Source organism: Leucoraja erinacea, chromosome 31 (assembly GCF_028641065.1).
Source record: "Leucoraja erinacea ecotype New England chromosome 31, Leri_hhj_1, whole genome shotgun sequence".
NCBI lineage: Eukaryota > Metazoa > Chordata > Chondrichthyes > Rajiformes > Rajidae > Leucoraja > Leucoraja erinaceus.
The window spans coordinates 14,352,455-14,380,444 of NC_073407.1; the positions used below are offsets into that span (position 1 = coordinate 14,352,455).

Genomic DNA, 27,990 nt, shown 5'->3' on the forward strand with positions numbered 1-27,990 from the left:
TGAACTGTTGGAATTATGTTTGGGATTTAGTTTAGTATGTGAGACCACTATTTGCAAATATAGTCATTTGTAGAAACAGATTGGCTATGACAATACAAATGTGTGGAGGGGAAGAATAAATCTTAGATTGAAAAAGCACCAACTTCAGGAGCAGCGGCATGAGGGTTCCCTCAAGCTTGTGTGTTTGCCTACACTTCTTCCTCAGCCGCATTATTAATTTCCGATACTTGCCATCCTCCTCCCCCAACTAATGACTTCTTCCTCTAATTCTTTCTAATCCCTGCTTACTTCCACTCACTTCTTTCCCTCCCTCCCCCACAAACATCATCCACTACCCACCCAGTGTCTGTGGCCTAACATAGACACCAGCTCTTTTCTGCAGAGAATCTTCCCAAGCGCTCCAACTACTTCTCGGTTGCTGTATTTAACATCAACTGTAGCTACCTCTTGTGCTGTGAGTGGCTGAAACACAGAGGAAGGATCTTTAGTGTACGTAAGCATACAATGAGGTAAATAGTTCACGTTTCAATCTGTGATTCAAGAACGACAGCAATACAATGCTTGTATTGTAACCCAAATGGGTAACGTTGTTAATCCCATTTTCCCAAAGCTATTCTGCCTTATTAAAACTATGAAAACCAAACATCTTGCATGCAAATGTAGAAACAAGGAACTGCAGATGCTGGTTTACAAAAAAAGACTGTGCTGAAGGAACTCGGTTGTCGGGTTGAATGAAGAAATGTTTAGTTTAGAGATAATGTGGAAATAAGACCTTCGGCCCCTGGAGTCCGCGTTGACCAGCGATCACCCATGCACTAATTCTATTCCATACATGTGGGAATGTGGGAGGAAACTGGACCATCCGGACAAAATGCAGGGGATCTCAGGGAGAAGGGACAATCTCCGTACAGACAACACCCGTAGTCAGGATTGAACCCGGGTCTCTGGTGCTGTTAGGCAGTGGTTGTCATTATGCCACCCTGGAGTCGGTGGAGGATAAAGAAAAGATTAGGTCCATTGCCAGTGTGGCCTGGAGATGTGGGAGAGACAAAGCGAGGTCCTGCTGGTGCCAGTGCCTGGTGGAGATTTGTCAGGTGAGTGAGGAAATGTTGATTGAAGGTGTGGATTTGGTGGAGGGTAAAGTTGATGTCCATTGCAGATCTGGGTGAGTGCCTGACAACCCGCTGAGTTGCTACAGCTATTTGTGTCTTACTTTGCATATGAAATTAGTTGACATTTTGACTTATTTAGTAAGTAATGCTATACTGTTGTTTGTTTTAGCAATAATACAAAGTTAAAACATGATCTGGATGATGACGGTGATGATGTGGTTTCATGCAGCCAGATTGTGTACGACTATAACTCAAGAAAGCAAAGCAAGGTATTAAACAATCACTTCAATGTTTAGTTAAATGCTGTTTTTAAAAAGTCACTTTTTTTCATTTCATCGTCTCCAGATAAATTATGACATACAATCCATTATCACAATATTTATTTTGATATTTGAGGTTTTGAGGCGTACACTCCAGCCACTGCCAGCTCTTCTTTTCATCAACTAATAAAAGTTGTGCAGAAGGGATTTGAGGGAACTCACTTTTATTTTTCCACAATTGCATGGCATTTCATTGCATCTCAGTTTGGAAGAGGCCAGATTGTGAACTGTGTACCATACGTTATCAAACAATAATGCTTGCAATTCAGCAAAAAATATGCAATAAATTGGCTTTTTGTTTTAGATGTGGGGATTGGTTGAGGGATTAAGAGAATTTTTGGCAGAAGCTGTTCTAAATTTACATTTTAGAATGTAAGAAACATTGTTTGTGGCTCACACTAGCGCATCACAAATGGAATCCTTGAAACATCAAATTCTTGTAAAAACCCATCAGATACATTAATGTATTTTTAGGAAAGAAATATGCCACCCTACTCGGCTGCATTGTAGTAGACTGAGACTTCAGAGCCATGGCACCCGATCTTGAGCACAATGTCGAAGGACAATGAGGGGTGGGCAATAAATGTTGACCTCGCCAGTGACATCCACATCTTCTGTATGAATGTATTTATTAAAATGCATTGTTTATTCCCCCACAAAGAAGTAGACTTTACAATAAATCTATCATAACTTTAATGCATTTCCATGAAAGTTTACTGCATTTTTTATGCACTTTACAGGATGCAGGATGGAAGCACACAACCTGTGCAGAATATTACCCAAGCATGTTTGATGAAATGCAAAGTCTTGCGCATGTACTACAGTGCGACATTGGACAAGACATGCGTGTACACAACAGTACATTTCTCTGGTTTATCCCATTTGTCAATTCTGTCATGGACCTAAAAGATCTTGGCATAGCCTACATTGGTGAAGTGGTTCACCACCTCCACTGTGAGATAAAAGATGTTCTGAATCGGAAAGTTAATTTCTGTGATAAAGTGTCTGAGTGCTTAATTCTTATCTTGGTGTCCATCATAGAACTACACAGAAATAAAAACTATCTGCACTTACTTTGGTACAGTTCGCATAAATGGGTGGAGGCATTGGTGAAATGTGCAAATCTTCCTGCCAGAGTGTTTAACCTAAACACAGAGAGAACAACAGGCACAAATAACTTTAAGGTCTCATCGACTGCATTTGCAGTAACATCTTCAGCATGTTCTTCCATTACCAATTCAGTACAGCAGGCATGTGTTCAACTTATTCGTAGTTTTCTGAGAGAAGGGTGTCAATCTCAGCAAAGAAGCATATTTCAACAGTTCCTCGATAGACTGAATCTGCAGCTGCGAAGCACATTTATCCTTGGCTGGCAATTGAGTGCCAGAGAACAGCAGGAATTACAGTCATGTTTAACACAGTTAGTTAAAAATGCTAAATTTAAAACCACTGAAATGAAACAACTGGACACAGTGGGAAAAGGAAGTGGGCTGAAATATCCTTTAATCAAACGTGAAAAAGAGGACACGGGGGAATGGGGAAAGATGCCTGGATATTGTAACAGTGGTCCTGAGCCACCGTGTTCAACTTTTCAAACAGACAATGGAAGTTCAGTTATTCAGAAAAATATTATGAATCAAGAAAAAATGGCTACTTGCAAAGGTCAAGAAAACCGGTTAAAAGAATCATCTCCGGTTGGAGATTTTTCGTATAAAGCAGAATTGTCCGTGAGTGACGACGATACTTTCCTTAAGACCAAAACCGATGAAGCAAATGATTTGAAAGTTGAAGATGAAAAAGAATATTTGTCGTTGGTGCTCCTTTCTCCTCCTCCACAGTGTTCAGCTTTTCAAACAGACAATAGAAGTTCAGTTATTCAGAAAAATATCATGGATCAAGAAAAAATGGCTACTTGTAAGGGTCAAGAAAACCAGTTGAAAGAATCATCTCTGGTTGGAGATTTTCCGTATAAAGCAGAATTGTCCGTGTGTGATGACGACACTTTCCTTAAGATCAAAACCGATGAAGCAAATGATTTGAAAGTTGAAGATGAAAAAGAATATTGTTCGTTGGTGCTCAATTCTTCTCCTCCTCCTTCTCCTCCTCCTCCTCCTCTCGCAGAGAAGATCACCAGGACTGACCTACCAAGCAATCAGCGGCATGCACTGGAACAAACTGGTGAACTCAAACATGAATCTGTTGCTGTGGGATCTTTGCTTTATGATAATTTACAGACTAAGTCTCTTGAAGTGACAACAAGTGTTCACCACAAAGAAAAGTGGAAACGGTCCATGTTACTCGAGTTCCAGAAATCGTTTAATGATGATACAGTAAAGCCCGAAGCCACCTCCACCATAAACGACCAAAACGTTCCTACTGGAGAAACATGTGGTCCTTCAGCAGGTGTTGGTTATTTTCCTCAGAAAATTGGATCAGTTGAGTCTGCATCATGCAAGTTTAAGATTGATCCAAGCAAACTACTTAATCTGAAAGTTAAGATGCGGGCTATTGATATTAAACGGAAGATGATGAAAGAAAACAATTCTTTGAAAGAAAAGGAATTAGAGGAATTTCCAAAAGTAGAAGTTGTCAATAGTCAATTAGATTATATGAATAATGGAAACCAGAACCAGAATGTCAATTTCAGCAAAAAAACAATAGCTGGCAGTACTAGTACTGAACAAGTGACTGCCTCTCATCTTCATTTGTCTCCATTTTTTGACAAAAGTGAGAAGCTCTCAAAATCTGATGCTTTAAGACTTAGTCCTTTGTTACAAGATAAAGCAGATTCAAGCACTGCCATCAAAGTTGCAAACCATTCATATCAAGTTCAAGAGTGTACAAGCAAGATCAGTGATGGTGATGATATTCCTTTCAGTGAATTAAGGGCAAAATTGAAGAAATGGATTTCGTTAACCAGAGAGAGAAATGCAGTTGATTCAAAAATGAATAAACATCATGGAAATCCTTTGAAAGTTACTGCTATGAAGCATTCTTATTTATCCAGTGACTTGTCTGAAGAGTTAGACAAAATCCCAACATTAAACAAAATTGAGAGAAGAGTAAAAGTTTGCTCCCATGCACAACGGTGTGATTCCATACAGAATAAGGAAAAATCTAAATCTGATTCATCTGTGGAAGAGTTTACAATTGATGAAGATGCTGAAGATGTCAGTATCTCTAATTCACAATCTACAAAGGACAATACCGATGTGTTCGAAGTTGAAAAACCCGAAACACAAAATCTAGTAGGTACAACCAGTGTACAGGAGACCACTGACTCCACTGAAAAAAATGATACTTGCCCCCTAGAAATGCCTACATCTAGCAAGCCCTCGCCAACTTTGTATGAAGAAAATGATTCACAGATTTTTGAATTTGAAAGTGAAGAGCAGATACATTCTGTTTGGGGAGACATTCAGCCGCAACATGAGAAACAAAAAGAGAAAATGGCAACAGAAAAGTATGTACAAGATAATGGTGATGAAGGAGATGTTAATAGCATGCTTAATGAATGGGGGTATGATACAGATTATGTCCCTGACGATATAATTGAAAAGGTGGCTGTAGAGGTAGAAGCACAGTTGGAACAAGAAATAATGGCAAGTAAAACTGACAATGAGAAACAATTATTGCTTGGGGTCAAACAAATGTCTTCATGCAGTTCTGCAGGTGGCAGTGCATCTGTTTCATGTTCTAGGTTGATTTTTAAATCTAATTGCAAACTTCAAAAAGAGAAACAAAAACACTGTAAGATCGCAGTAAGTAATCTAAATACCTTTGAGTCCCTGAATTTATCTGATAAAAGTAAACGGCAGCTGGTAGCTGCAAAAACTGTGAGAGACATTCAGCCTGAAATAAAGAAAGCAAGAAAGATTACAGATAAAGTGGACGACAAAAGAATCAAAAATGGAATAAGAGAAAAATATTTATCCCAAACTAGTTCCAGGAAAGGTTCGAACAAGTTCATTCTGACTAAGAAATCAACAAATGGTTGTCAAGACCAAAAAGTTAAGAAAAATAGATCAAAGAAAACCTCAGAAAAAAGTAGTTCTCAAACGCCATTGGCTACTACTTCGAACTACACTGCCAAGGATATGCAAGTGACCCATCCTTCAGCAAAACTCTCCACCTCTTATCCAAAAAAAGTGCGTAAACACCCCGAACCTACTTCAACCGTTGAAAAGCTTGGGCTGAAAAAGAGATCTCGTAAAGCTTTTGACCTTTCTCAAGGAAGCCTCGATAATCTGAACAAATTGCGTAATTATGGGCAAGTAATTGGAACCATTGAGAACAAACATCCTAAGACGGCAAAACTCATTGTGCCACAAAAATTGGCAACAATTAGAAATTCACATTTGCTGGCTTCCCAGGACCTTCAGTATCTACGACAATCGAGATCTCAGCGGCACCATAAAGACAAGAAGAGGAGAAATACATCTGAAGAAAGTGCTTTCCTTAAAGGAGCTCTCTCCTCTACGGAAAGGCAAGATTTTTCTATTTCTGTTCAGACAAGTCGGAAGCTCCCATCTGCATCAGTAGAAAATACCATTAACTCTATTGCAGTTACTGCAGCTTCACTAGAAAGAGAAACTGATACAAATTCAACTGAGGGGCATGTGTCAAGTGTTAATGTAAGTGATTGCTTAAATTTAACACAACATGACCCTATCGATATGGATATTAGTGCAGATGAAAACCTGGAAGATGATGATATGTTAATGTTGACACAGAGGGATCCTATAGATATGGATATAGATAGTGATACCACAAAAGAAGAGGACAATGCAAAAATACCCAATTCCAATGTGACTGATTGCCAGTATAGAGAATGCACTGATGTTGTATCTTCAGAAAGGTTTGGCAAAAACCATGCTGTATCTGAACCCAAAGATGGCATCTTTGCTAAACCAGGATTACCTCAATCTGACCTGAAAAACTCAAGACCCTCTACTGCCAAACGCTTTGCTTCAAGCTCTACTTCACGTAATGCTCAGCTTGCTATTGAAATGGAGGTTATCCCAACTCGTCCAGCTGTGGCAGTTTCTAAAGTGCAGCAACTTCAGACACCTTCATCAGTAAAGTTTGCTGTGCCACAGACATTAAGACCAATCCAACCTGCAAAAGCTATGGAACCTAATGTCCTTCGAACACAAAACAAAGACGTGACTTTCAGACCAAAGTCTTGTTTGCGTACACCTGGTGCAGAATCGTGCTCTACGATTGCACCTTTGCCACCTGGGCAATCCAGGCAAGCTTCTCATTCCTTGAATATGGCAGATCATCATCGGCGGGACGAATCTTACTTGATCAAAGCTGTTCTTAAATGGACCTATCAGATGTTTGACATGTTCGACCAATTTGGGGCACCTGATGGGCTTTGTGACCTTCCACTACGAGAGGTGCCTGAAAGGTTTAGATCATATGAAGAATATTTTAGCACCTTTTACCCTTTACTGATGATAAATCTGTTTGAACAGGTGAGTACTGTGCTCTCCACAAATATTAAAATTTGGCAGATATTCTTGGTCATTGACTTGTGATAAATGAAAGAGCGGTACCTGGATTGCCGGTAAGATCATTTTGAAAAACTCTCAGATTGCCCTGGAAAAATTTTAGTCTCCATTTTTGAAAAATAATGGTGCACATTTCCACATTTAGATGGGGATATGAATGGTGCACTTAGAAAAGCAAAGATTGTGGCAGGTTTATGGAAATGAGGCAGCCACAAGAGTAATTTTGATTTATCTTTATGGAATGCTAATATAGGCTGTAATAAATTGTTCACTTTCGTCCATATTTATAATGGAAGATACCTGTAGAGTAATTTATCAACATTCTCAAAGGGTGAACTCAGTCGGTAGAGTTGTCAAGTCACATTTAGTTAAGTCAAATCACATTTATTTATATAGCACATTTAAAAAACAACTCTCGTTGGTCAAAGTGCTTTACATTTGTTATAAGAATAGCACAACAAAACACACCACATACAAATATACATGTAGCCCTCACTCAGAGGACGCCAGGAAAGGCTTGGGAGTATAGATAATAAGTCTTTAGTCTTGACTTAAAAGAGTCGATAGAGGGGGCAGTTCTGATGGGAAAGGGGATGCTGTTCCACAGTTTAGGGGCTGCAGCCGCAAAGGCGCGGTCGCCCCTGAGTTTATGCCTAGACCGTGGGATATTCAGCAACCCCAAGTCGGCCGATCTGAGGGGCCTGGAGGTGGAGTGGTGGGTGATAAGACTTTTTATGTAGGTGGGAGCAAGCCCATTGAGGGCTTTGTAGATATGGAGGAGGATCTTGAAGTTTATACGGAACCGCACAGGGAGCCAATGGAGAGAGGCCAGGATCAGGGTGATGTGGTCCCTTTTTCGGGTGCCCGTCAGGAGTCTCGCTGCGGCGTTTTGGACCAGTTGCAGGCGGGACAAGGAAGATTAGCTGATGCCAGTGTAAAGGGAGTTGCAGTAATCTAGGCGGGAGGAGATGAATGTGTGGATGATCTTTTCCAGGTCATCAAACTGGAGGAATTGTTTTATTTTAGCTATCGTCCGAAGCTGGAAGGAGCTAGCTTTTACCACGGTATTGACTTGTTTGTCAAATTTCAGTGCTGAGTCAAATATCACACCAAGGTTTTTGACGTGAGGTTTGAGTAGTGGGGTAAGGCTTCCAAGGCTGCCTGCTATCATTTTGATTGAGTCCGAGGGGCCGAGAAGGATGATCTCAGACTTACTCTCGTTTAGTTGGAGGAAGTTGTGTGTGTGTGTGTGTATGTATTTGTAAATTGCATATTTTTAACAAAAGTAAAGAAATTTACTGTGCAGCTTGATGAAGAAGGCCAATTGGAGACTTCTCAAAGGCGCCTTACGGGGATTTTATTGACGACATATTGACTAAGACAAAGTCCAAAACATTTTACTACCCCAAAATAGTTTACCCGTCATTTCTAAGACTATGCTTACTTTTGCATTTGGACATTCCTGCAAAATTTCCTTTTGCAGATGTATAGTTCCATCAGTCCTAATAATTGCCTCACTAAATTGCTTTCACAGATTATCAGTCCCCCCCCCCCCCCCCCCCATTTCAGGGCACCAGAGTATTTGGGACACAGCAATGTCAGAATTCATTATGCTACTACCATCAGCAGTTGTATCATCAATGAAGATAAGTGAGCCAGTACCTTCAGCAACCATACATGCCCATGTCATAACAACCCCACGACCGTGTTTCACAGATGATGTGGTATGCTTTGGATCTTGGGCAGTTCCTTCTCTCCTCCATACTTTGCTCTTGCCATCACTCTTTATTATAGAGAGAATTCTTCTGTCATCAGCTGTGGAGGTCTTACTTGCCCTGCCAGTTCCTTTGCAATTAGTAAGCTCACTAGTGCTCTCTTTCTTCTTAATGATGTTCCAAACAGTTGATTTGGGTTAGTGATTTGTGCTGAGAGCGCTGCATTAAGGAGGCAATTAAACACACCTGCGCAATTAAAAACACCTGTGCTGCCATGTGTCCCAAACATTATGGTGCCCTGAAATGTGGGGTGGGGGGGGCGACTATGTAGAAAAACAGCTGCAATTTCTACATGGTGAAACCAAAATGTATAAAAATGGCCTTTAATAGAATCTGACAATGTGCACTTTAACCACATGTGATTTTTTTTCTATTGCATATCTCAAATTGTGGAGTACAGAGGCAAATAAATAAATGATGGGTCTTTGTCCCAAACATTATGGAGGGCACTGTAGCTACGTGGCATCAATCTCTGCATGCAGTTATTATGCTCTTTAGGATTCCAGTATACCCACACCCCTTTAACATGAGCCACACAAAAATGACTATATAACAAATGACTGGCATTTCCCGGTCTATCCCACTTTGCTATCAATGCATAACTTGCTAAACCAACAGGGAATCTGTTGGAGAGTATATTGTGAAGGTAGATGTTTTTTTTTAAAGTGGCATGCATTTACACTATGTAACCTCGTACTCTATAGTCGTCCAACTCGGAGGTACATTTGCTTCACTTTTAAGATTTCAGTAGGCAAAGTATGGGAGAGTAGATGCTCTTGGGATGAAGCAATGTGTAAAAGCAGGCTTCTTTTTAACAGCCTGGATAATTAAAATTAGTGATCTGAGAAATGGTATTACTATTTGGAGGATAGGAACAGGGTAATATATTTTGTGCATTTATTCTTTGTTGCATTAAAGTACTGAGTAGTAGTTTGCAAATATGAAGGTTGACAATAGAAAAGTTTTTGACTGTGAACCTAATTTGCAACATTTATTTTATATAGCTAGCTCAGAAATTGATGGAATCCAAGCAGACAAATAAAATGATTCGGAACACTCTGATGCTGAAGAGTTACTCTGTAAATGGCCGAGTAAACCGTGCAGAATTTCAAGGTGAGACCAAGCCTTGCGTGTAACCCAAATCCCCTAACCTCTTCAACATAACAATGATGCAAACCAAAAGTGATCTTAAACCACTTAACATGAAGATGAGGTTTTACACAAAAAAAGTATTGTTTCTGTGTATTCTGTCCAAAGCTGGAGCCTGATTCTGTGGTGAAGCAAATTGAGACTGGCTTTTGTGGAGTTTAAATTTTTGTGCACTTAGTCTCCGAATTTGTTATCAACAAATTTGTAATATGAAGCAGAATGACTGTGCCACAATGTGCCATTGTGCAAATGGGTCAATTCATTTTTGATTTGTATGTTTATAGTTTTTAACCATATAACATAACCATATAACAATCACAGCACGGAAACAGGCCATCTCGGCCCTACAAGTCCGTGCCGAACAACTTTTTTCCCTTAGTCCCACCTGCCTGCACTCATACCATAACCCTCCATTCCCTTCTCATCCATATGCCTATCCAATTTATTTTTAAATGATACCAACGAATCTGCCTCCACCACTTCCACTGGAAGCTCATTCCACACCGCTACCACTCTCTGAGTAAAGAAGTTCCCCCTCATGTTACCCCTAAACTTCTGTCCCTTAATTCTGAAGTCATGTCCTCTTGTTTGAACCTTCCCTATTCTCAAAGGGAAAAGCTGATCCACATCAACTCTGTCTATCCCTCTCATCATTTTAAAGACCTCTATCAAGTCCCCCCCCTTAACCTTATGCGCTCCAGAGAATAAAGACCTAACTTATTCAACCTTTCTCTGTAACTTAGTTGTTTAAACCCAGGCAACATTCTAGTAAATCTCCTCTGTACTCTCTCTATTTTGTTGACATCCTTCCTATAATTGGGCGACCAAAATTGTACACCATATTCCAGATTTGGTCTCACCAATGCCTTGTACAATTTTAACATTACATCCCAGCTTCTATACTCAATGCTCATTTATAAAGGTTAGCATACCAAAAGCTTTCTTTACCACCCCTGAAATTCCACCTTCAAGGAACTATGCACGGTTATTCCCAGATCCCTCTGTTCAACTGCATTCTTCAATTCCCTACCATTTACCATGTACGTCCTATTTTGATTTGTCCTGCCAAGGTGTAGCACCTCACATTTATCAGCATTAAACTCCATCTGCCATCTTTCAGCCCATTCTTCCAAATGGCCTAAATCACTCTAGATTTTGTATAAGCTTCAATAAATAAACCACAATTAGTAGAACTTACACTGAGCTGTCCGGCATTTTTTGATTATATTTGTAACGTGCAGGCCAATTGGATCTATCCTAAGACCAAGGGCCAACCTGTTGGGCCCAGTTAGAGTTGACAGGCACTTCACCCAATCTTGATTTCAGTCTGAAGAAGGGTCTCGACCCGAAACGTCGCCAATTCCTTCTCTCCCTAGGTGCTGCCTCACCCGCTGAGTTACTTCAGCATTTTGTGTCTACCTTTGATTTCTTTGAATCTTCGCTTGTTTTCGTAAGCATTGTAATTATACCAAAACTTTGATTCTTTTTTTTTTAAATTGCCGCAATTATTCTCAAATTTTTTTTTAACATTATTTATTTGCCCCCTTGCAAGGCTAAGTTTTTATTCAAAGAGATTCATATTGGGTGAAGTGCCTAGCGACTTTGTTTGAACCCAATGGGATGAGATTGGGTAGAGTGTCAAAATAAAATTCTCCTTGGGCTTAGGATGGATCCAATTGCCTAGGCAGGCCAGCTCTTTACAAATGTTTTCAAAAATTGCCATATTAGCTCAGTATAAATTTGGGGATCGTATCTGAAAGCATATTAAAGTCTACAGAAAGCAAACTGAGTAACATTCCCTTTAAGAATTTAGTAATATATCATAGGGGCTTAATGAGTCCAGGCCCAGAAGAAGGGCCTGATCCTAGCAATAGAAACGATTGTAGCCAAATCTCCCAGTAACGGGCTGACTGTGACCAAATCTCTTGGTAACAGGCTGGTTGTGGCCGAATCTCTCAGTAGTGTGGTAGAAGAGAGAGCCACCGAGCGTTACCTGAGGGGTGGCTTTCGTCCCAGGATTGATGAGGGTGAGGCCTGGGTTCGGGCCTTCACAGCTTAGCAATAAAGAGGGGATTGAGAACAGATTTAATGGTCCCTGTGTCAAGATAAAGGGAACCAAAAGATGTCAGTCAAAAGTAATGTGCTACTTTTTTTATTGAAAATCAAATGGTGTGAGTAATTATTTTCATCATAAATGTAAACATTTGTTTCACGTCATGAAACTGATTGAAGTTGGTCACAAAGTTGCACAGCACAGCACTGACCCCTTCAGCTCCCCACATTCCGGCCAACCTTTTTGCCCATCCACACTAATCCAGTTAGCACAAATTTGGTCAATATCCTGCTATACCACACCTACTGAAGCATCTGTCTAATTGTCTCTTAAATTAATTCCACCACCTCTGGCAGCAAGTTACAGACAACAACAATTATCTGTGTGTTTAAAAAAAAAAAGGGGGAAACCCTTTTCTAATTCCTTCCTTTCAACCTAGACCTATTCCTTGTTTCTGAATACACCTACCACCGAGAACGAAGACGACTTATTGACTATCTGCTCCTGTGCCTCCAATAATTTTATATCTCTTATCAAATGATCCCTCAACCTCCTTTGCTCCAAGCAAAATATACCCATCCCATCCAATATTTTGCCACAACTGAAGTCCTTTAATCAGACAACATCTTGGTGAATCGCCTCTTGCACTCTTTCCAATACAACCACATCCTTCCTATTGTGCATTTTTTCAAAACCTCAAACAATACTCCAAGTGCAGCCTAACATTAAAAATTGCAGTACAATATAATGTCCCAACTTTAATATGCCCTGACCTGTGAAAGTAAGCCTTCTTCACTGCCCTATCTATCTATATGGTCACTTTCAGGGCCTTTAATGGATTTGATCCCCAGGCCCTTGTGTTTATCAACATTCCCCTACCGTTTACTGCACATGTCCTACCCCTCTTTGGTTTTCTTGCTTCATTTCCGCTGACATGATACAGGTTGAGGATGCAATATTTTAAAACACCAGCTACCAAAGTGAGACATTCCCGTGTTCAACATTGAGGCTGAGAATAAGGTCACATAGCAAATTTACCCAATACATTTCTATTGAAGGTGAATTTGTTGACAGTGTTGCAGTTACTTTGAATCGAAAGTCAGCCTGGGCACGGCAGCCATTACAACTTTAATGTTTACCTAATTATGAAGAAAATGGGGGGGTATTTGTAATGCTGTCAGTATTGTATTTATGTTCAGTATTTTGTCCACTACTGGTCAACTTTTTTTATGTTTGCTCAGCCACACTGCAGGATAACGAACTTTTGTTGCAACTATATCCAAAAGAAGATGATATTGTGTTTCTCTGGTTGCCACAACATCACAATTACTACATGCAAGATGACGGTGAGATGCAGAATGAAGCACATGTTGCACATGTCTCAAGGACGTCACGTTTCTCGGGTGAGGTCAAAAGTTGTATACTGAATACCATGTGTAAGAAATTTAAATAGTTCCTTTTTCAGTTATTAATTTTTAGCAGAAATCATTGACAAATGTTAAGTCTCTTCTATGCCCAATTATAACATATTAAAATAAAGCATTCCGCTAGATGTCATAGAATTGTACAGCACAGAAATTGGCCCTTCAGCCCACTATTTCCATACTGACAATGTTTGACCACTGGCGCTAATCCTTTTTGCCCACATTAGGACCATATCGTGCTATTGCCCTGATTCATGTTGCTTCTCTTATTTGTTTGTTTTGTGTTTTGGCGGTACAAAACCACCTTGGTGTTTATAGTAAGGCGTTTTGAATTAAGCTATGCTTCCAGATACTTTTCTTCTCGATGAGTTTGAAGAAATGAGATTCTTCAGCATCATGCAAAGAACAATTTGAATGAAGTGCTGGGCATCCTTCAGGCACCAGCATTAGGTGCTGCCAGACATGCCTGGGAAGGGAAAATGCAGTTAAATTCTAAGCTCTCCTAATTTTTGTTTTGAACAGGACGTGATTCACAAACTACTCTTTACCTTACAATCCACACGAGAGGGAATGTTAGTGCAGTGGAAAACCAACCTGTGAGATGCGATGTCATTGGATCCATTGTGACAACCACACGGCAGTTCAAAGGATTGCTCTTTCTGGCTAAGATCCCTCTGATTCGGCCAATTATTTCGGCCCACTCCTCATTCTTTACTGAACGAAACATCATGGAGAGTACAAAGTGGAGTAATGCTGTAAGAACATATAAGTTGTGTTATAGATCTCGCATTTTGCAAAACTTTATTACTAAATTAACACATGTTTGTAACTTTATTCTAAATCTTTTCAGCTTTATTCATAAGCATTTACTTTGGAAATGTTGGGTAACTGAGTTTAAATCAGTGCAGATATAAACTGATAAAACTGCCTGAAAGTTGCATTGTATCTTCTGCTATCTGTAAGGAAGTCATCTTATCAAAGAAAAATGTTCATTTAAATATGCCAACATCTTTCTTAAATAAAGCAAAATAATAACTTGTACAACTTGTAAAATGAATATCATGAGGGAACCTATTGAAGAATATCCAGGCTGAATGCGAGTTGGTGCTAAGCACCTGGGGCATGGGGTGATGAGATGTCAGGCACCATACTTCAGACTTTGATGTGCGTAGTGAACCACTGGGAAGTTTTGAGAAAATAACTGCTCTTCTCATTCTTGGCTGTGCTGCTCAAGTTGTAACTTTTGTACTGTTAAAGTAACGATTTAAACATAACAAATTTAGGATGTTTATGTGAAAAATACAAATTTTGAGGTGTCCATATAAGAATGTACTCTTCAATAAAGATGTGTGTGAGCTCTGATTTAAAACATTTTGGAACTATTATAGTACTCAAGATTGAATACTATTTCAATGTTCAATATTGTAGGTCAGTTGCTCTTACAGAAGTACTAAACATGTCATAAAATCAAGCGTAAAAGATCAATTATATTATTGATCAATATTAATATGAAGAGAATAGAACAGGATAATGCAATCTGCATGAACTTGAATTAAACAACATTATTTACTTTCAAATGATTTGTTGTTTGTACCCTGCATAAACATTTTTAACATGCTTTTCTGCATTGTGCCCTGCATATGGTAAAACATAGCATGATGGTGAATGATTTGTGTTTTTTTGTGAATTTCAAGTATGGCTGGTCACTTTTATTTTTCCCTACGCAGAATGAATACAATGTGAATCAGCAGAGAGCAATTAGCATGGCATTGTCGATGGTTAAACAGCCAAGAATTCCTAAAGTCTGCCTCATCCAAGGGCCACCTGGAACAGGAAAGTCGAAAACCATTGTTGGGCTCCTGCATCGTTTGCTTAATGAGGTACCACCATTCTCTCAAGGTGAAATGCGACTATGCATCTGTTGCCTTAATCTCTCCCATCTAGGTGGTTGTGAGGTGTTATTGAAAAGGCATGATTGGTAGGTGCCTTCTGTTTGGTACACTGCACCCAAAATACAACAGTGAGGAAAAGAGTATAGGCTGGTAAATGGGATGCAATCATCATCTTGCTTTGATCTGAATGGTGTTGAGCTCCCCATGTGATTCTGGATTTGCACTATCCGGGCAAGTGAAGAATGGTATCTTACCAGCTTGATTTGTCTTGTGAATGATGGAAAATCATGTGGGAGCGACTTGCACTGTGGAATAAAATACCCAGGCGCTGTCTGAATTTGTAGCCATTGTGTTTCTGTGTACGGTCCAATTCAGATTCTGGTCATTGGTGATTCTCAGGAAATTGACCCAAGTCATATTGTTATTTATCATGGACTACAATAGCTCAAGAAGAAATATGTTAGTCATATTGGGGGTACACAAAAATGCTGGAGAAACTCAGCGGGTGCAGCAGCATCTATGGAGCGAAGGAAATGGGCGACGTTTCGGGCTGAAACCCTTCTTCAGACTGATATGACCTTCTTAGCCATATTGGGGATGGACATTTCCAGGAACTTGTATGTTACCTAGCCTGAGCCAGAATTTTGGCATGTGTTATGAATGGACCTGACCGCTATCCTATTTCTATGATTGGGAAGCTCATTGATGAATGAACTAAAGAGGTTTGAACTTGCACTACTACCCTGAGAAACATTACCACTATTATCTGAGTAATAGCTTGAATAAAAGGTTGTTGTATTATCAGAATCCTTTTTGAATGGGATGTTTCGTGTTCGTTTTCTAGGTCTGCACAAAACTTGAGTCTTCAATTTACAACTGAAGTCTTTAATACTGGCAGCAAGACAACTCCAAAATGGCTGCACACTCACTCACTACAGACAGAAAAAAACTATATACAAAACATCTCCCTTTGTCCTGTGCAGCGCCGCCTGCTGCACGGGAGGAGCAATGGGCCCTCCCACCCCACACATTCCACCAAACATCACAGGATGCTTCTTGACTATTCTTTGAGATAACTCCTAAGTTCAATGAGTTTGAGAGGAGGTCCTTATAACTGTTGTTATTGTCTGAATCTGAGGTCTAGGTTGATATCAGGTTCTTATAGAGAGTCATAAAGTACTACAGCACAGGAACAAGCCCTTCAACCCAACTTGCCCATGCAGACTATGAACTTCCATCTACGCTAGTCCACCTCCCTATGTTTGCCCATATCCCTTTAAATCTTTCTGTGTATCTTTCCAAATGTTTTTTAAATGTCATAGTACTTGCCTCAACTACCTCCTTTGGCAGCTTATTTCACATACCCACCAGCCTCTTGGTGGAAAACATTGCCCTTCGAATTCCTATTTAAATCTTTCTTTGCTCACCTTAAACCTATGTCCTCTGGTTCTTGATTCATCTGAGTAAAGTACTCTGCATCCATCCTATCCCCCTCATGATTTTATACAGCTTTATAAGAACACCTCTCAGCCTCCTGCACTCCAAGGAATAAAGTTGAGGCCTGCCCAACCTCTGCCCATAGCCCAGGCCCTCAAGTCCTGCTAAGTTCCTCAAATTGCTGCACTTTTTCCAGCTTAATGACATCCCACCAATAGTGTGGTGACCAGAACTAAACACAATTTCCAAATGCAGCTACACCAATGTTTTAAATAACTATAAAGTAACATCCCAGCCTCTATACTCAATATCCTGACTGATGAAGGCCAATGTACCAAAAGCCTCTTTACCACCGTATGGCTGTGATGCTACTTTCAGGGAACTGTTATCTAAATGGAATTAGGATTCTGAAATTGGAGGTGCAAAGGGACTTGTGGAGTGCTGGTGCAGGATTCCCGAAAGATTAATTTGCAATTTGAATTGGTAGTAAGGAAGGCAGGTGCAATGTTAGCATTTATTTCAAGAGGAGTAGAATATTAAACAGGGATGTAATGTTAAGGCTTAAAAATACACTAGTCAGACCACATTGGAGTATGGTGAGCAGTTGTGAGCCCTATATCTGAGGAGGAATGTACTAGCATTGGAGAAGTTCCAGAGGAGGTTTACGAGAATTATCCTTGGGGTTTGTTGGGTTAACGTATAATGAGTGTTTGACAGCACTGGGCCTACATTTGCTGGAGTTTAGAAGGATGAGAGGTCCCCGGGAAGAGGGAAAGCGAGAAATATGGAAGGGTAAGGTGTGAAAATGCAGATCAAATGGGATGATGAGCAAGGTAAAGTAGAATGGTACATTTTTAGCCGGGGAAGGTGACAGTGAGGCATACAATTAGTAATATTTAATCAGGAGAACAATGAAACTAGTCGGAGAACTAGGATGAAGGGAGGGGGAAGTTGGAGAAATCAATATTCATACTGCTGGGTTATATATAATCTACCCAAGTGAAATATGAAGTGTTCCTCCAATTTGTTCTGGGCCTCACTCTGAACATGGAGGATCAAGGACAGCAAGTCAGTGTACTTTAGAGTTGGTTCTCATATTACTTTATCCCTCTCAAACCTAGGATCAAGAGAATGTTAAACCATCTTACAGCAGGAACATGAGAAGTAAACGCACCAGGATTCTTGTCTGTGCTCCATCGAATGCAGCTATTGATGAGCTCATGAAAAAAATAATTGTTGAGTTTAAACTGAAATGCAAAAATGTGAAGAATTGCTTGGGTAACTTTTTTTCTTTGTTTATTATTTATCTTACTATAACTGAATATCTAATGAACTAACATTTTGAAAATAATAAAAAATTGTCGGCTGTGAATGAATGATATTAATAATATTTGTGTAGGAGATTTACACTTATTGTTGAGCATTGTCCTACGAGGTAATCTCTTTCCTCCCTTCTCTTCATTTCGTCTTTCGTTGTTTCTTTCTCAAATGAACAGATAATGTAAAAGTTAATTTCTGATCAACAGAATAACGATGCCAAAGCATTTAATTATTTATTTAAAGTATTGATTATGCATTTAAACCTTGGTGTCAACTTAATTAATTAGTCTCTGAATGTATCAATTTGTTACCATGTAATTCCTCAATGTACTGCTTCCAAATTGTTAATTATTCCATAATTTTTCTCTTCAGGAAATTGTGGCGATGTGAATCTATTAAGACTAGGGTCTGAGAAAACTATCTCAACTGATGTCATGGGATTCAGTTTGGATTATCAAGTAAATCGTAGAAGGAGTACGTACTTTTTGCCTGAAATTTTTAAAGTGTCTGGGTTAAAATGTGTTATTATATTGTTCAGAGGGAAAAGTATCAGATCAAATGAGCAATTTAAAATTACTTTATGGGGCTTACGAGTTTTTTTCCTATCTTACAAAGGGGGATAGGAACATTTTTATATTTGTGTGCCTGTTATTTTGTGTTGAATCAGCTGTGTATGAAAGGAAATTGTCGTTTGTGTAGAAGGTATATTAATTTTGATGCCTCTCAATTTTTAATTAAATTATAATTTAACAATATTTAACAATTTAACAATAATAATTATACAAACTTAAAGCACACGGCATTGGGGGTTCAGTATTGATGTGGATAGAGAACTGGCTGGCAAACAGGAAGCAAAGAGTAGGAGTAAACGGGTCCTTTTCACAATGGCGGGCAGTGACTAGTGGGGTACCGCAAGGCTCAGTGCTGGGACCCCAGCTATTTACAATATATATTAATGATCTGGATGAGGGAATTGAAGGCAATATCTCCAAGTTTGCGGATGACACTAAGCTGGGGGGGCAGTGTTAGCTGTGAGGAGGATGCTAGGAGACTGCAAGGTGACTTAGATAGGCTGGGTGAGTGGGCAAATGTTTGGCAGATGCAGTATAATGTGGATAAATGTGAGGTTATCCATTTTGGTGGCAAAAACAGGAAAGCAGACTATTATCTAAATGGTGGCCGATTAGGAAAAGGGGAGATGCAGCGAGACTTGGGTGTCATGGTACACCAGTCATTGAAAGTAGGCATGCAGGTGCAGCAGGCAATGAAGAAAGCGAATGGTATGTTAGCTTTCATAGCAAAAGGATTTTAGTATAGGAGCAGGGAGGTTCTACTGCAGTTGTACAGGGTCTTGGTGAGACCACACCTGGAGTATTGCGTACAGTTTTGGTCTCCAAATCTGAGGAAGGACATTATTGCCATAGAGGGAGTGCAGAGAAGGTTCACCAGACTGATTCCTGGGATGTCAGGACTGCCTTATGAAGAAAGACTGGATAGACTTGGTTTATACTCTCTAGAATTTGGGAGATTGAGAGGGGATCTTATTGAGGCTTGCAAAATTCTTGGGGGGTTGGACAGGCTAGATGCAGGAAGATTGTTCCCGATGTTGGGGAAGTCCAGGACAAGGGGTCACAGCTTAAGGATAAGGGGGAAATCCTTTAATACCGAGATGAGAAAAACTTTTTTCACACAGAGAGTGATGAATCTCTGGAACTCTCTGCCACAGAGTAGTTGAGGCCAGTTCATTGGCTATATTTAAGAGGGAGTTAGATGTGGCCCTTGTGGCTAAGGGGATCAGAGGGTATGGAGAGAAGGCAGGTATGGGATACTGAGTTGGATGATCAGCCATGATCATATTGAATGGGCCGAATGGCCTACTCCTGCACCTAATTTCTATGTTTCTATAATTTACTGCAAGCCTTAATCCTAACTGCCTATCTCGCCCACAGTGCAAAAGTACACCTACGATGTCGGTAGATAGTACATCAATCTACGACATTGCACAAAATGATTTTGCATAATTTTATCATAGGATGACACAGTGGTGGATATGGTAGAACTGCTGCCTCACAGCACCAGAAATCACTATTTGATCCTGACCTCAGGTGTTGTCTGTGGAGTTTATGTTCTCCCTCCTAACCATGTTGGTTTCCTCCAGGGGCTCCAGTTTTGTCCAACATCCCAAATGTGTGTGGGTTTGTCGGTTAATTGGCCGCTGCAAGTTGCTCCTAATGTGGATGTGAAAGTGGGATAACGTTGAATAGTGTGAATGGATGATCAGTGGTTGGGGTGAACTTGGCCGAAGGGCCTGTTTCCGTGCAGTATCTCTAAATTAAAACTAAACTAATCCAATGTTTTATTTTGAATGGTGTATAGTACATGAATGTAAACATCTTTAAACCACAAGTATTGCTGTCTATTCTAAAATGGTTACATGTGGCCTTATGTACAGAAAGGAGCCATCATGATGCTGATCAGGTCATTCAGAAACAGAAGGATTGGTTGGATAGGAAGTTGGATGAACTTGGAAAGCAATGTGCCATGATAAAAAAAAACAGAGAGCAGGTAAAATTTGATTTATGTTGCGACTGGTCTTGGGCAACAATGGCAAGGCAATACTGGGTAAAATGTTTATTTAGTGTTTATTGTACTGCTTATTATGTTGTACTCTTGGATAACAGATGCTGAAGAGTTAATTGCTCTCTCAACAACTGCAGTGAACCGTTGTGCTGTTACAATTATCTATCTATATCTATCTATCTACTGTCTATACTATTAGTAAAACTCTCATCTAGACCACTGCGTTGTTTTTAAATTTAGGCAAATACGGTACCCTAAATCGCTAGGATTTTTTTCTCCACCTTACTCACCGTTCTCCTCTGCTCCAAGTCACCAAGCTTTTTTCCGGTTGGTGGAAGGTTACAAAAGTTATGAAGGTTTAAAAAAATCATAAGATCAGCAGATTGGTCTTCTCGCCTGTCAGTCACCATGAAGGTAACGCCCGTTCCGGCACCCGCTGGAGAATAAAGACCCGGAGGCAAGGCTGAGTCGATGAGCACGTCCAGAAGCCACCCATCCAGAAGCCGAAGCAGCGGAGTGTGGGCTGTGTTCCGTGGGCGGGGACGGGCTGTGTTCGCGGGCGGGGGTTGTGAGCGCGACAGGCGCTGAGGGTGGGAGCAGCTGAGTCCGGAGCCGGGTCCTGGAGCCAGGAGTGCGTTCGGAGCCGGGGTTGAAACTAGTGAGCCTACACACCCCTCTCCCCTCCCTTACACCCCTTCCCCCCCACCCTACACCCCATCTCCCCTACATCCTCCCTATCCTACACACACCCCCTCTCCTACACACACCCTCTCCTACACACACACACACACACACACACACACACACACACACACACACACACACACACACACACACCCTCTCCTACACACACACACACACACACACTCACACAACCCTCCACACACACACACACACACACACACACACACACACACACACACACACACACACACCCTCCTACACCACACCCCCTCACCCCCGCCTCCCACTACACCCCCCTCCGCCACACCACCCCCCTCCGACATACTCCCTTACCCCGACACACACACACACACATACACACACACACACCCCCCACACACACACCCTCCCACACACACGCACCCCTCCTCCGCGCATACACGGCCACTCACCCCCCCCCCCTCCCCAGCCACCCTCCACCCCCTCCCCCGCGTGCGCACCCCCACCCCCCGCGCGCACGCCCCCTCCCCACACACACTCCTCACACACCCCCCCTCTCTCCCCCCCCCTCCCCCCCCCCCCCCCCCCCTCCCCCACCCCCCCCCCCCCCCTTCACACACACCCTCCCCCACCAGGCCCCGCCTGGAGACGTCCCCCTCCCCTGGCTGCAGGATGCTTCTCGCCTGAAGCCGTCCCTGTCCACTGGCTACAGAACGCTCCCGCCATTGCGTTGGGGGAACGGGGGAGTGGTGGAATATTGCATTGGGAAACGGGTTGCGTTGGGGGACTAGGCCTCCCGTGTGACAGGGACCCAGCTGGTCCCACTTAGTCTAGTATATATGTTATTAAAGTTTTGACTTGTTTCTCTGTCTGTGATCTCAGGAGTTACACCACAACAGCCGAAAAAATGTTGCAGAATCTTACTCGGGCAGGGACAGGGGTTATGGAGGGAGGGAATGACTGAGGGTAGGGGAAAGGAGAGGGAGAGTGGAGGAGGGGACGAGGAGAGGGGAAAGAAGAGGGAGGGTGAAGAGAAGTGAGGCGGTGGAGGAGGATAGGGTAGAAAGAGTGATGGGGAAGGGGAAGAGAGAAGACTGGATGGAGGGGGTGAAGATGCAGAGGATGATTGGTGGAGGGTGGGGAGAGAGAATAATGGAGGAGGTGAATTGGGGACTGAAGAGGGAGAGTGAGATACGTTCACATTGCTCTTACTTTTTACATTAGTGCCACGTCAGTGCAGTTGGGAGCTATGGGTGAGTTGTGGAATATTGTGTTGGGGTCCCGGCCTCCCGTGTGACGGACTTGGGGGGGATGGGGCCAACGGGTCCCACTTGGTTTAGTATATCTATATTACTAAAACTCTGTTCTTGACCGGTTTTGGCTTTCTGTTCTGCGGTTTCCGAGAGTACGCCGCCACCTACGGCCGTCATTTTTGGCCACCTCGCTCAGAGCCCCCCTCCGCCGCATGTGTGCCGAGGATGTTTCCCGTCTATGAAAATTGACAGAGATATTAATGTTTTTACAACATTCCCCATTCTCTCTGCTGCCCTCGTTGGCGGGAGGGGGAGGGACAATAAAACCAGGAAGTGGTGTGCCTCAATCAGTCTCTGCAAGTGGTGTGCCTCAATCAGTCTCTGTAAGTGGTGTGCCTCAATCAGAGCTTTGAATGACACTGACAAATGTCTACAGCACTGTGAGTACCCTTAATTTGGTTTGAAAATGAAAATATGGTTAGAGGTAAAAAGGCACTGCCTGCAAATGGTTGTTTGGGTTTGGGGTGAAGTAAAAAGGCACTCTTTCCCCCTCCTCTCCTCTCCCTCTCCCCTCTCCCTTTCCTCTCCCCACCTCCCTCCTGTCCCCCCTACCTCTCCTTTCCCCTCCCTCCTCTTCCCCCCCCCCTCTCTCCCCCCCCTCCCCTCTCCTCCCCCCCTCCTCTCCTCTCCCCCCCCCTCTCCTCTCCCCCCTCCCTCCCTCTCCTCTCCCTCTCCTCTCCACCCCCCTTCCCCTCCTCTCTCCCTCTCCCTCCTCTCCCCCCTCTCCTCCCCCGCCCTCCCTCTCCCTCCCTCCTCTCCCTCTCCTCTCCCTCCCCTCTCCTCTCCCCCCTCCCTCCCTCTCCCCCCTCCTCTCTCTCCCTCCCCCTCTCCCCCTCCCTCTCCCTCCCTCTCCTCTCCCCTCTCCCCCATGCCCTCCATGCCATTCCACAACTTTGCTCTCCACTCCTACCCTCTCCTATCCACTCTCCTCTGCACTCCTCCCGTCCCATTCCCTTATCTCCGTTCCCCCCCCCCCTCCCTCCCCACCTCCTACCATCTCCTATCCTCCCCCCTCTCCTCCCCCCCCCCCCTCCTCCTCCCCCCTCCCCTCCTCTCCCCCCTCCCTCTCTCTCCCCCCCCCCCTCTCTCTCCCCCCCCCCTCTCCCCCCTCCCTCCCTCTCCCCCCTCTCCTCTCCCCCTCTCCTCTCCCTCCTCTCTCCTCTCCCCCCTCTCCTCTCCCCCCTCTCCTCTCCCCCCTCTCCTCTCCCCCCTCTCCCCCCCCCTCCTCTCCTCTCCCCCCCCCTCCCTCTCCTCTCCCCCCTCTCCTCTCCCCCCTCTCCTCTCCCCCCTCTCCTCTCCCCCCCTCCCTCCCCCCCTCCTCTCCCCCCCCTCTCCTCTCTCCCCCTCTCCTCTTCCCCCCCTCCTCTTCCCCCCCCCTCCCCTCTTCCCCCCCCCTCTCCTCTTCCCCCCTCTCCTCTTCCCCCCCTCTCCTCTTCCCCCCCCCTCTTCCCCCCCCTCCCTCTTCCCCCCCCCTCTTCCCCCCCTCTCCTCTTCCCCCCCCCCTCCTCCCCCCCCCCCCCCCCTCTCCCCCCCCCCCTCCTCTCCCCCCCCCACCCTCCTCCCCCCCCCCCCCCCTCCCTCTCCCCCCTCTCCTCTCCCCCCTCTCCTCTCCCCCCCTCCTCTCTCCTCTCCCCCCTCTCCTCTCCCCCCTCTCCTTCCCCCCCCTCCTCTCCCCCCCCTCTCCTCTCCCCCCCTCTCCTCTCCCCCCCCTCTCTCTTCCCCCCCTCCTCTTCTTCCCCCCCCCTCTCTCCCCCCCCCTCTCTTCCCCCCCCTCCTCTCCCCCCCCTCTCTCCCCCCCCCTCCTCTCCCCCCTCTCTCTCCCCCCCTCCCTCCCCCTCCCCTCCTCCCCCCTCTCTCTTCGTCTAGCTCCTCTCCTCCCCCCCCTCTCCCTCCCCCCCCCTCTCCTTCCCCCCCTCTCCTCTCCCCCCCCTCCTCTTCCCCCCCCCCCCTTCCCCCCCCTCCTCTTCCCCCCCCCTCCCTCTCTCCCACTCCCCCCCCCCCCCCCCTCCCCCTTCCCCCCCCCCCCCCCCCCCCCCCCCCCCCTCCTCTTCCCCCCCCCCCTCCCCCCTCCTCCTCCCCCTCCCCCCCCCCCCCCCCCCCCCTCTCTCCCTCTCCCCCCCTCCCCCCCCCCCCCCCCCTCCTCCCCCCCCCCCCCCCCCCCCTCTCCCCCTCCCCCCCCCCCCCCTCCCCTTCTTCCCCCCCCCCCCCCTCCTCTCTCTCCCCTCTCCCCTCTCCTCCTCTCCCCTCTCCTCCTCTCCCCCTCCCCCCCCCCTCTCCTCTCCCCCCCTCTCCCTTCCGCCCCTCCTCCCCCCCTCTCCTCCCCCCTGTGATTGATTCATGCCCTGAATTACGCCTAAACGTTACACGATAGCACTACAATTTTTGCACCACCTTACTCAGTCTTGTGTGTTTTTTATCAAGTTTTGTTCAGGTTGATGTTATATTTTACAAGTTATTCACATTTTAACTTTACAAAATCCCACTTTGAAAAAGGTTTATTCCAATCTGCACTGGCAGTTACCAGCTATGATATCACAATGGGGTTGTAACCTTATCCGCTACAATGTTGCTATCCTGGGACTCTGAGTCCTTGGCAGCAAATGTCCTTAAGGGGAAGAATCTGCCAACCTAACCCAGCGCATATGTGATTGCAAAACCATAGCAACATGGTTGGCTTTAATTGTTCTCTAAATAAAGTGTTGGAATCTTATGTTGGGGAATGGGTTGCATTGGGGGACCAGGCCTCCCGTGTGACAGGGACCCAACGAGTCCCATGGTCTAGTTTAAGATAAAATCTGAAAATGAGTGCAGTACAGTGCTTATTGAATTATTGCATTGGGTACGATTCGCTGGTGTGAATAGATAAAATATTTTCCTTTCACCTTTGCATGCATGTCACTTGAAAGTTGCTTCTGAGAAATCATTGAAGTGAGATAGGATTACATAACAAGCATCCACTCTTTAATTCCCTAACACAACAGCTCTTAAATGTTTGCTTCTGTTCCACTTGGTACTCTTTTTTTTCTTTTCATTTACTATTTTTCTCCGCATTTAACATCTCTCTAGTCAAGCGTAGGTGGTTGAATGTGGCAGATCATGAATTCACGGTTGTTGCAGATCAATGGTATTGAATTTCTTAGTAGTTAAGCCCCAGTAATTTTTGTCACACAGTATTGTTTATCTGATATACTTGTCAATGTTCAGTTTTACTTCCCAGAAATATTTTCTCCTTGATGCACAACAATTGCCAAAATCATCTTGGTTGTTTTCTATCACTAAATGTACTTGTCTTTCAGTCTTGGCATCCTTATTTAAGATGGGATATTCTTGAATTTAAAGTGAATTCCTGGCTAGCCTTTTACACATTAAAGCGAAGAATGATAATTATTTTGTATCAACAAATATTTCGACAGCCAAAGCTGAGAGGAGATTTTGCCTTAAAGATGAATCTTGAACCAGGGGATGTTGATGCAGAATAACAGTTGCCATTTTAAGGCAGGTTTGGGAAGAACTTTGTATTGTGAATCTTTGCACCAGAGACAGGAGGAGGCTGAATTGTTGAATATACCTAATGTCAAAAGACAAGTATTTGGACTATAGAGGGATCAAAAGTATGGGGAAACTGGCAGAAATGTAATTATGACCTCAATCACACCTTAATGTTTAAGAAAGAACTGCAGATGCTGGAAGATCGGGATAGAGTCCTTACAGTGAAGCAGGGTGGGAAGAAATGTAGTCAAGATAGCTAGCTATGGGAGTCAGTGGGTTTGCAGTAGATGTTGGTCAGTAGACTGTTGCCTGCGATGGAGATGGTGAGATCTAGAAATGATAGTGAGATTTTGGCAATGGTTCAGGTGCATTTGAGTGCTGGATGGAAATTAGTGGTGAAATGGATGAAGTTAGTGAGTTCTGCTTGGGTGTAGGAGGTTGCACCAATGCAGATGTCAATATAGCGGGCGTAGAGTTCAGGGATATGGCCAGTGTACGCCTAGAACAGCGATTGTTTGACGTACCCTACAAAGAGGCAGGCATAGCTAGGGCACATGCGCGTGCCCATAGCTACGCCTTGGATTTGGCGGAAATGGGAGGAGTCAAAGGAAAAGTTGTTGAGGGCAAGAACCAGCTCTGCTAGGCGGAGGAGAGTATCAGTAGACGGAGATTGGTTGTTTCTGCAGTCGAGGAAAAAACGGAGGGTTTTAGGACCCTCCTGGTGGGGGATGGAGGGGTAGAGTGACTGGACAACTATAGTGAAGATGCGGGAGTGGGGCCTGGAAAACGGAAGTCATGAAGGAGACAAAGAATGTGTGAGGTGTCTTGGACATGGGTGGGGAGGGATTAGACCATGGGGGATAGGATGGAGTCGAGATATGTGGAAATAAATTTGGTTGGACGTGAACAAGCAGAAACAATGGGTCTGCCAGCACAGTTCCGTTTGTGGATCTTGGGGAGAAGAGGGAGCCGGAAACGATGAAGTCAGTGATGGTGCTTGAGGTTAAGGCCTGGTGCTCGTCTGAGAGGTCATGGTCCAAGGATAATTAGGATGAGGTGTCTGAGAGTTGGCGTCTGGCCTCAGACCAGTAGAGGTCAGTGCGCCAGACTACCATGGCACCGCCCTTGTCGGCAGGTTTGATAACCCAGTCGGGGTTGTTGTAGAGTGAATGGAGGGATGTACGTTCGGGGGGGAGGGGTTAGAGTGAGTAAGGGGAATGGAAAAGTTGAGGCGGTTGATGTCCCGCAGGCAATTTAAAATGAAACTGTCAAAACGAAAAAGAAAAATGGTAAGGCAAGCATGAGGAGTCATATGGTTTACTCCTATTTCTTATGTAATCCACTGTGAGATCCCAAGAGATTAATTTGTTATTCATAATTTATATCAATTTAAAGTTTAACAGCAAACAAAAAGCTATCAGTGACCTTATTATAGGGTGGGCAAAGTATTGTCAACTTGAAAAGATCAGATCCAAATGCTGATTCACTTGTATCAAACCTTCCTTTGTAGTACACTTTTTCTTTAGTTAATACCATGCAGTATACCAACTCTTTGGCTAGTTAACACCATTACAATATGAATGAATGAATACTTTATTGTCACATGTGACAAGTCATAGTGAAATTCTTTGCTGGCGTCCTCACTCCACGTGCTCTGTCTTCGTCCGTCGGTCGACCGCCGAACCAACCTCTCTCTCCAGATTGTTGTTATAAAGTTAACAATTTCTACCACAACGTGAAGCATCCTTGACACCCTTTGATCTTGGGTCTTGAATTTAAAACCACCACACAAATTGTAACACCAGAGTTTCAATCTGGCCTCAGTAAATACAATTTAAAAGATTGCATAAACTCAATTGTACCTATTGTAATTTAGATTAATATCTTGATGGATAAAGTTAAACAAGAATAATAATCAAAATGACAAAAGCCCAGTCAAATGGTAGG

General features: G+C 43.6%; 1 protein-coding gene across 8 annotated transcripts in view; it reads left to right on the top strand.

Moving 5' to 3' along the window:
- Positions 1-27,990, top strand: part of setx (senataxin) — an 84,857-nt gene that overhangs the window by 38,537 nt on the left and 18,330 nt on the right. For all 8 annotated transcript variants that reach the window (XM_055660021.1, XM_055660022.1, XM_055660020.1 and 5 more), the window contains 9 exons: positions 1,282-1,381; positions 2,173-6,912; positions 9,728-9,836; positions 13,167-13,328; positions 13,872-14,104; positions 15,077-15,229; positions 17,800-17,956; positions 18,371-18,472; positions 20,451-20,563. In XM_055660021.1, the coding sequence (XP_055515996.1) occupies positions 1,282-1,381; positions 2,173-6,912; positions 9,728-9,836; positions 13,167-13,328; positions 13,872-14,104; positions 15,077-15,229; positions 17,800-17,956; positions 18,371-18,472; positions 20,451-20,563 (5,869 nt within the window). The remainder of the gene's footprint in view (positions 1-1,281; positions 1,382-2,172; positions 6,913-9,727; positions 9,837-13,166; positions 13,329-13,871; positions 14,105-15,076; positions 15,230-17,799; positions 17,957-18,370; positions 18,473-20,450; positions 20,564-27,990) is intronic.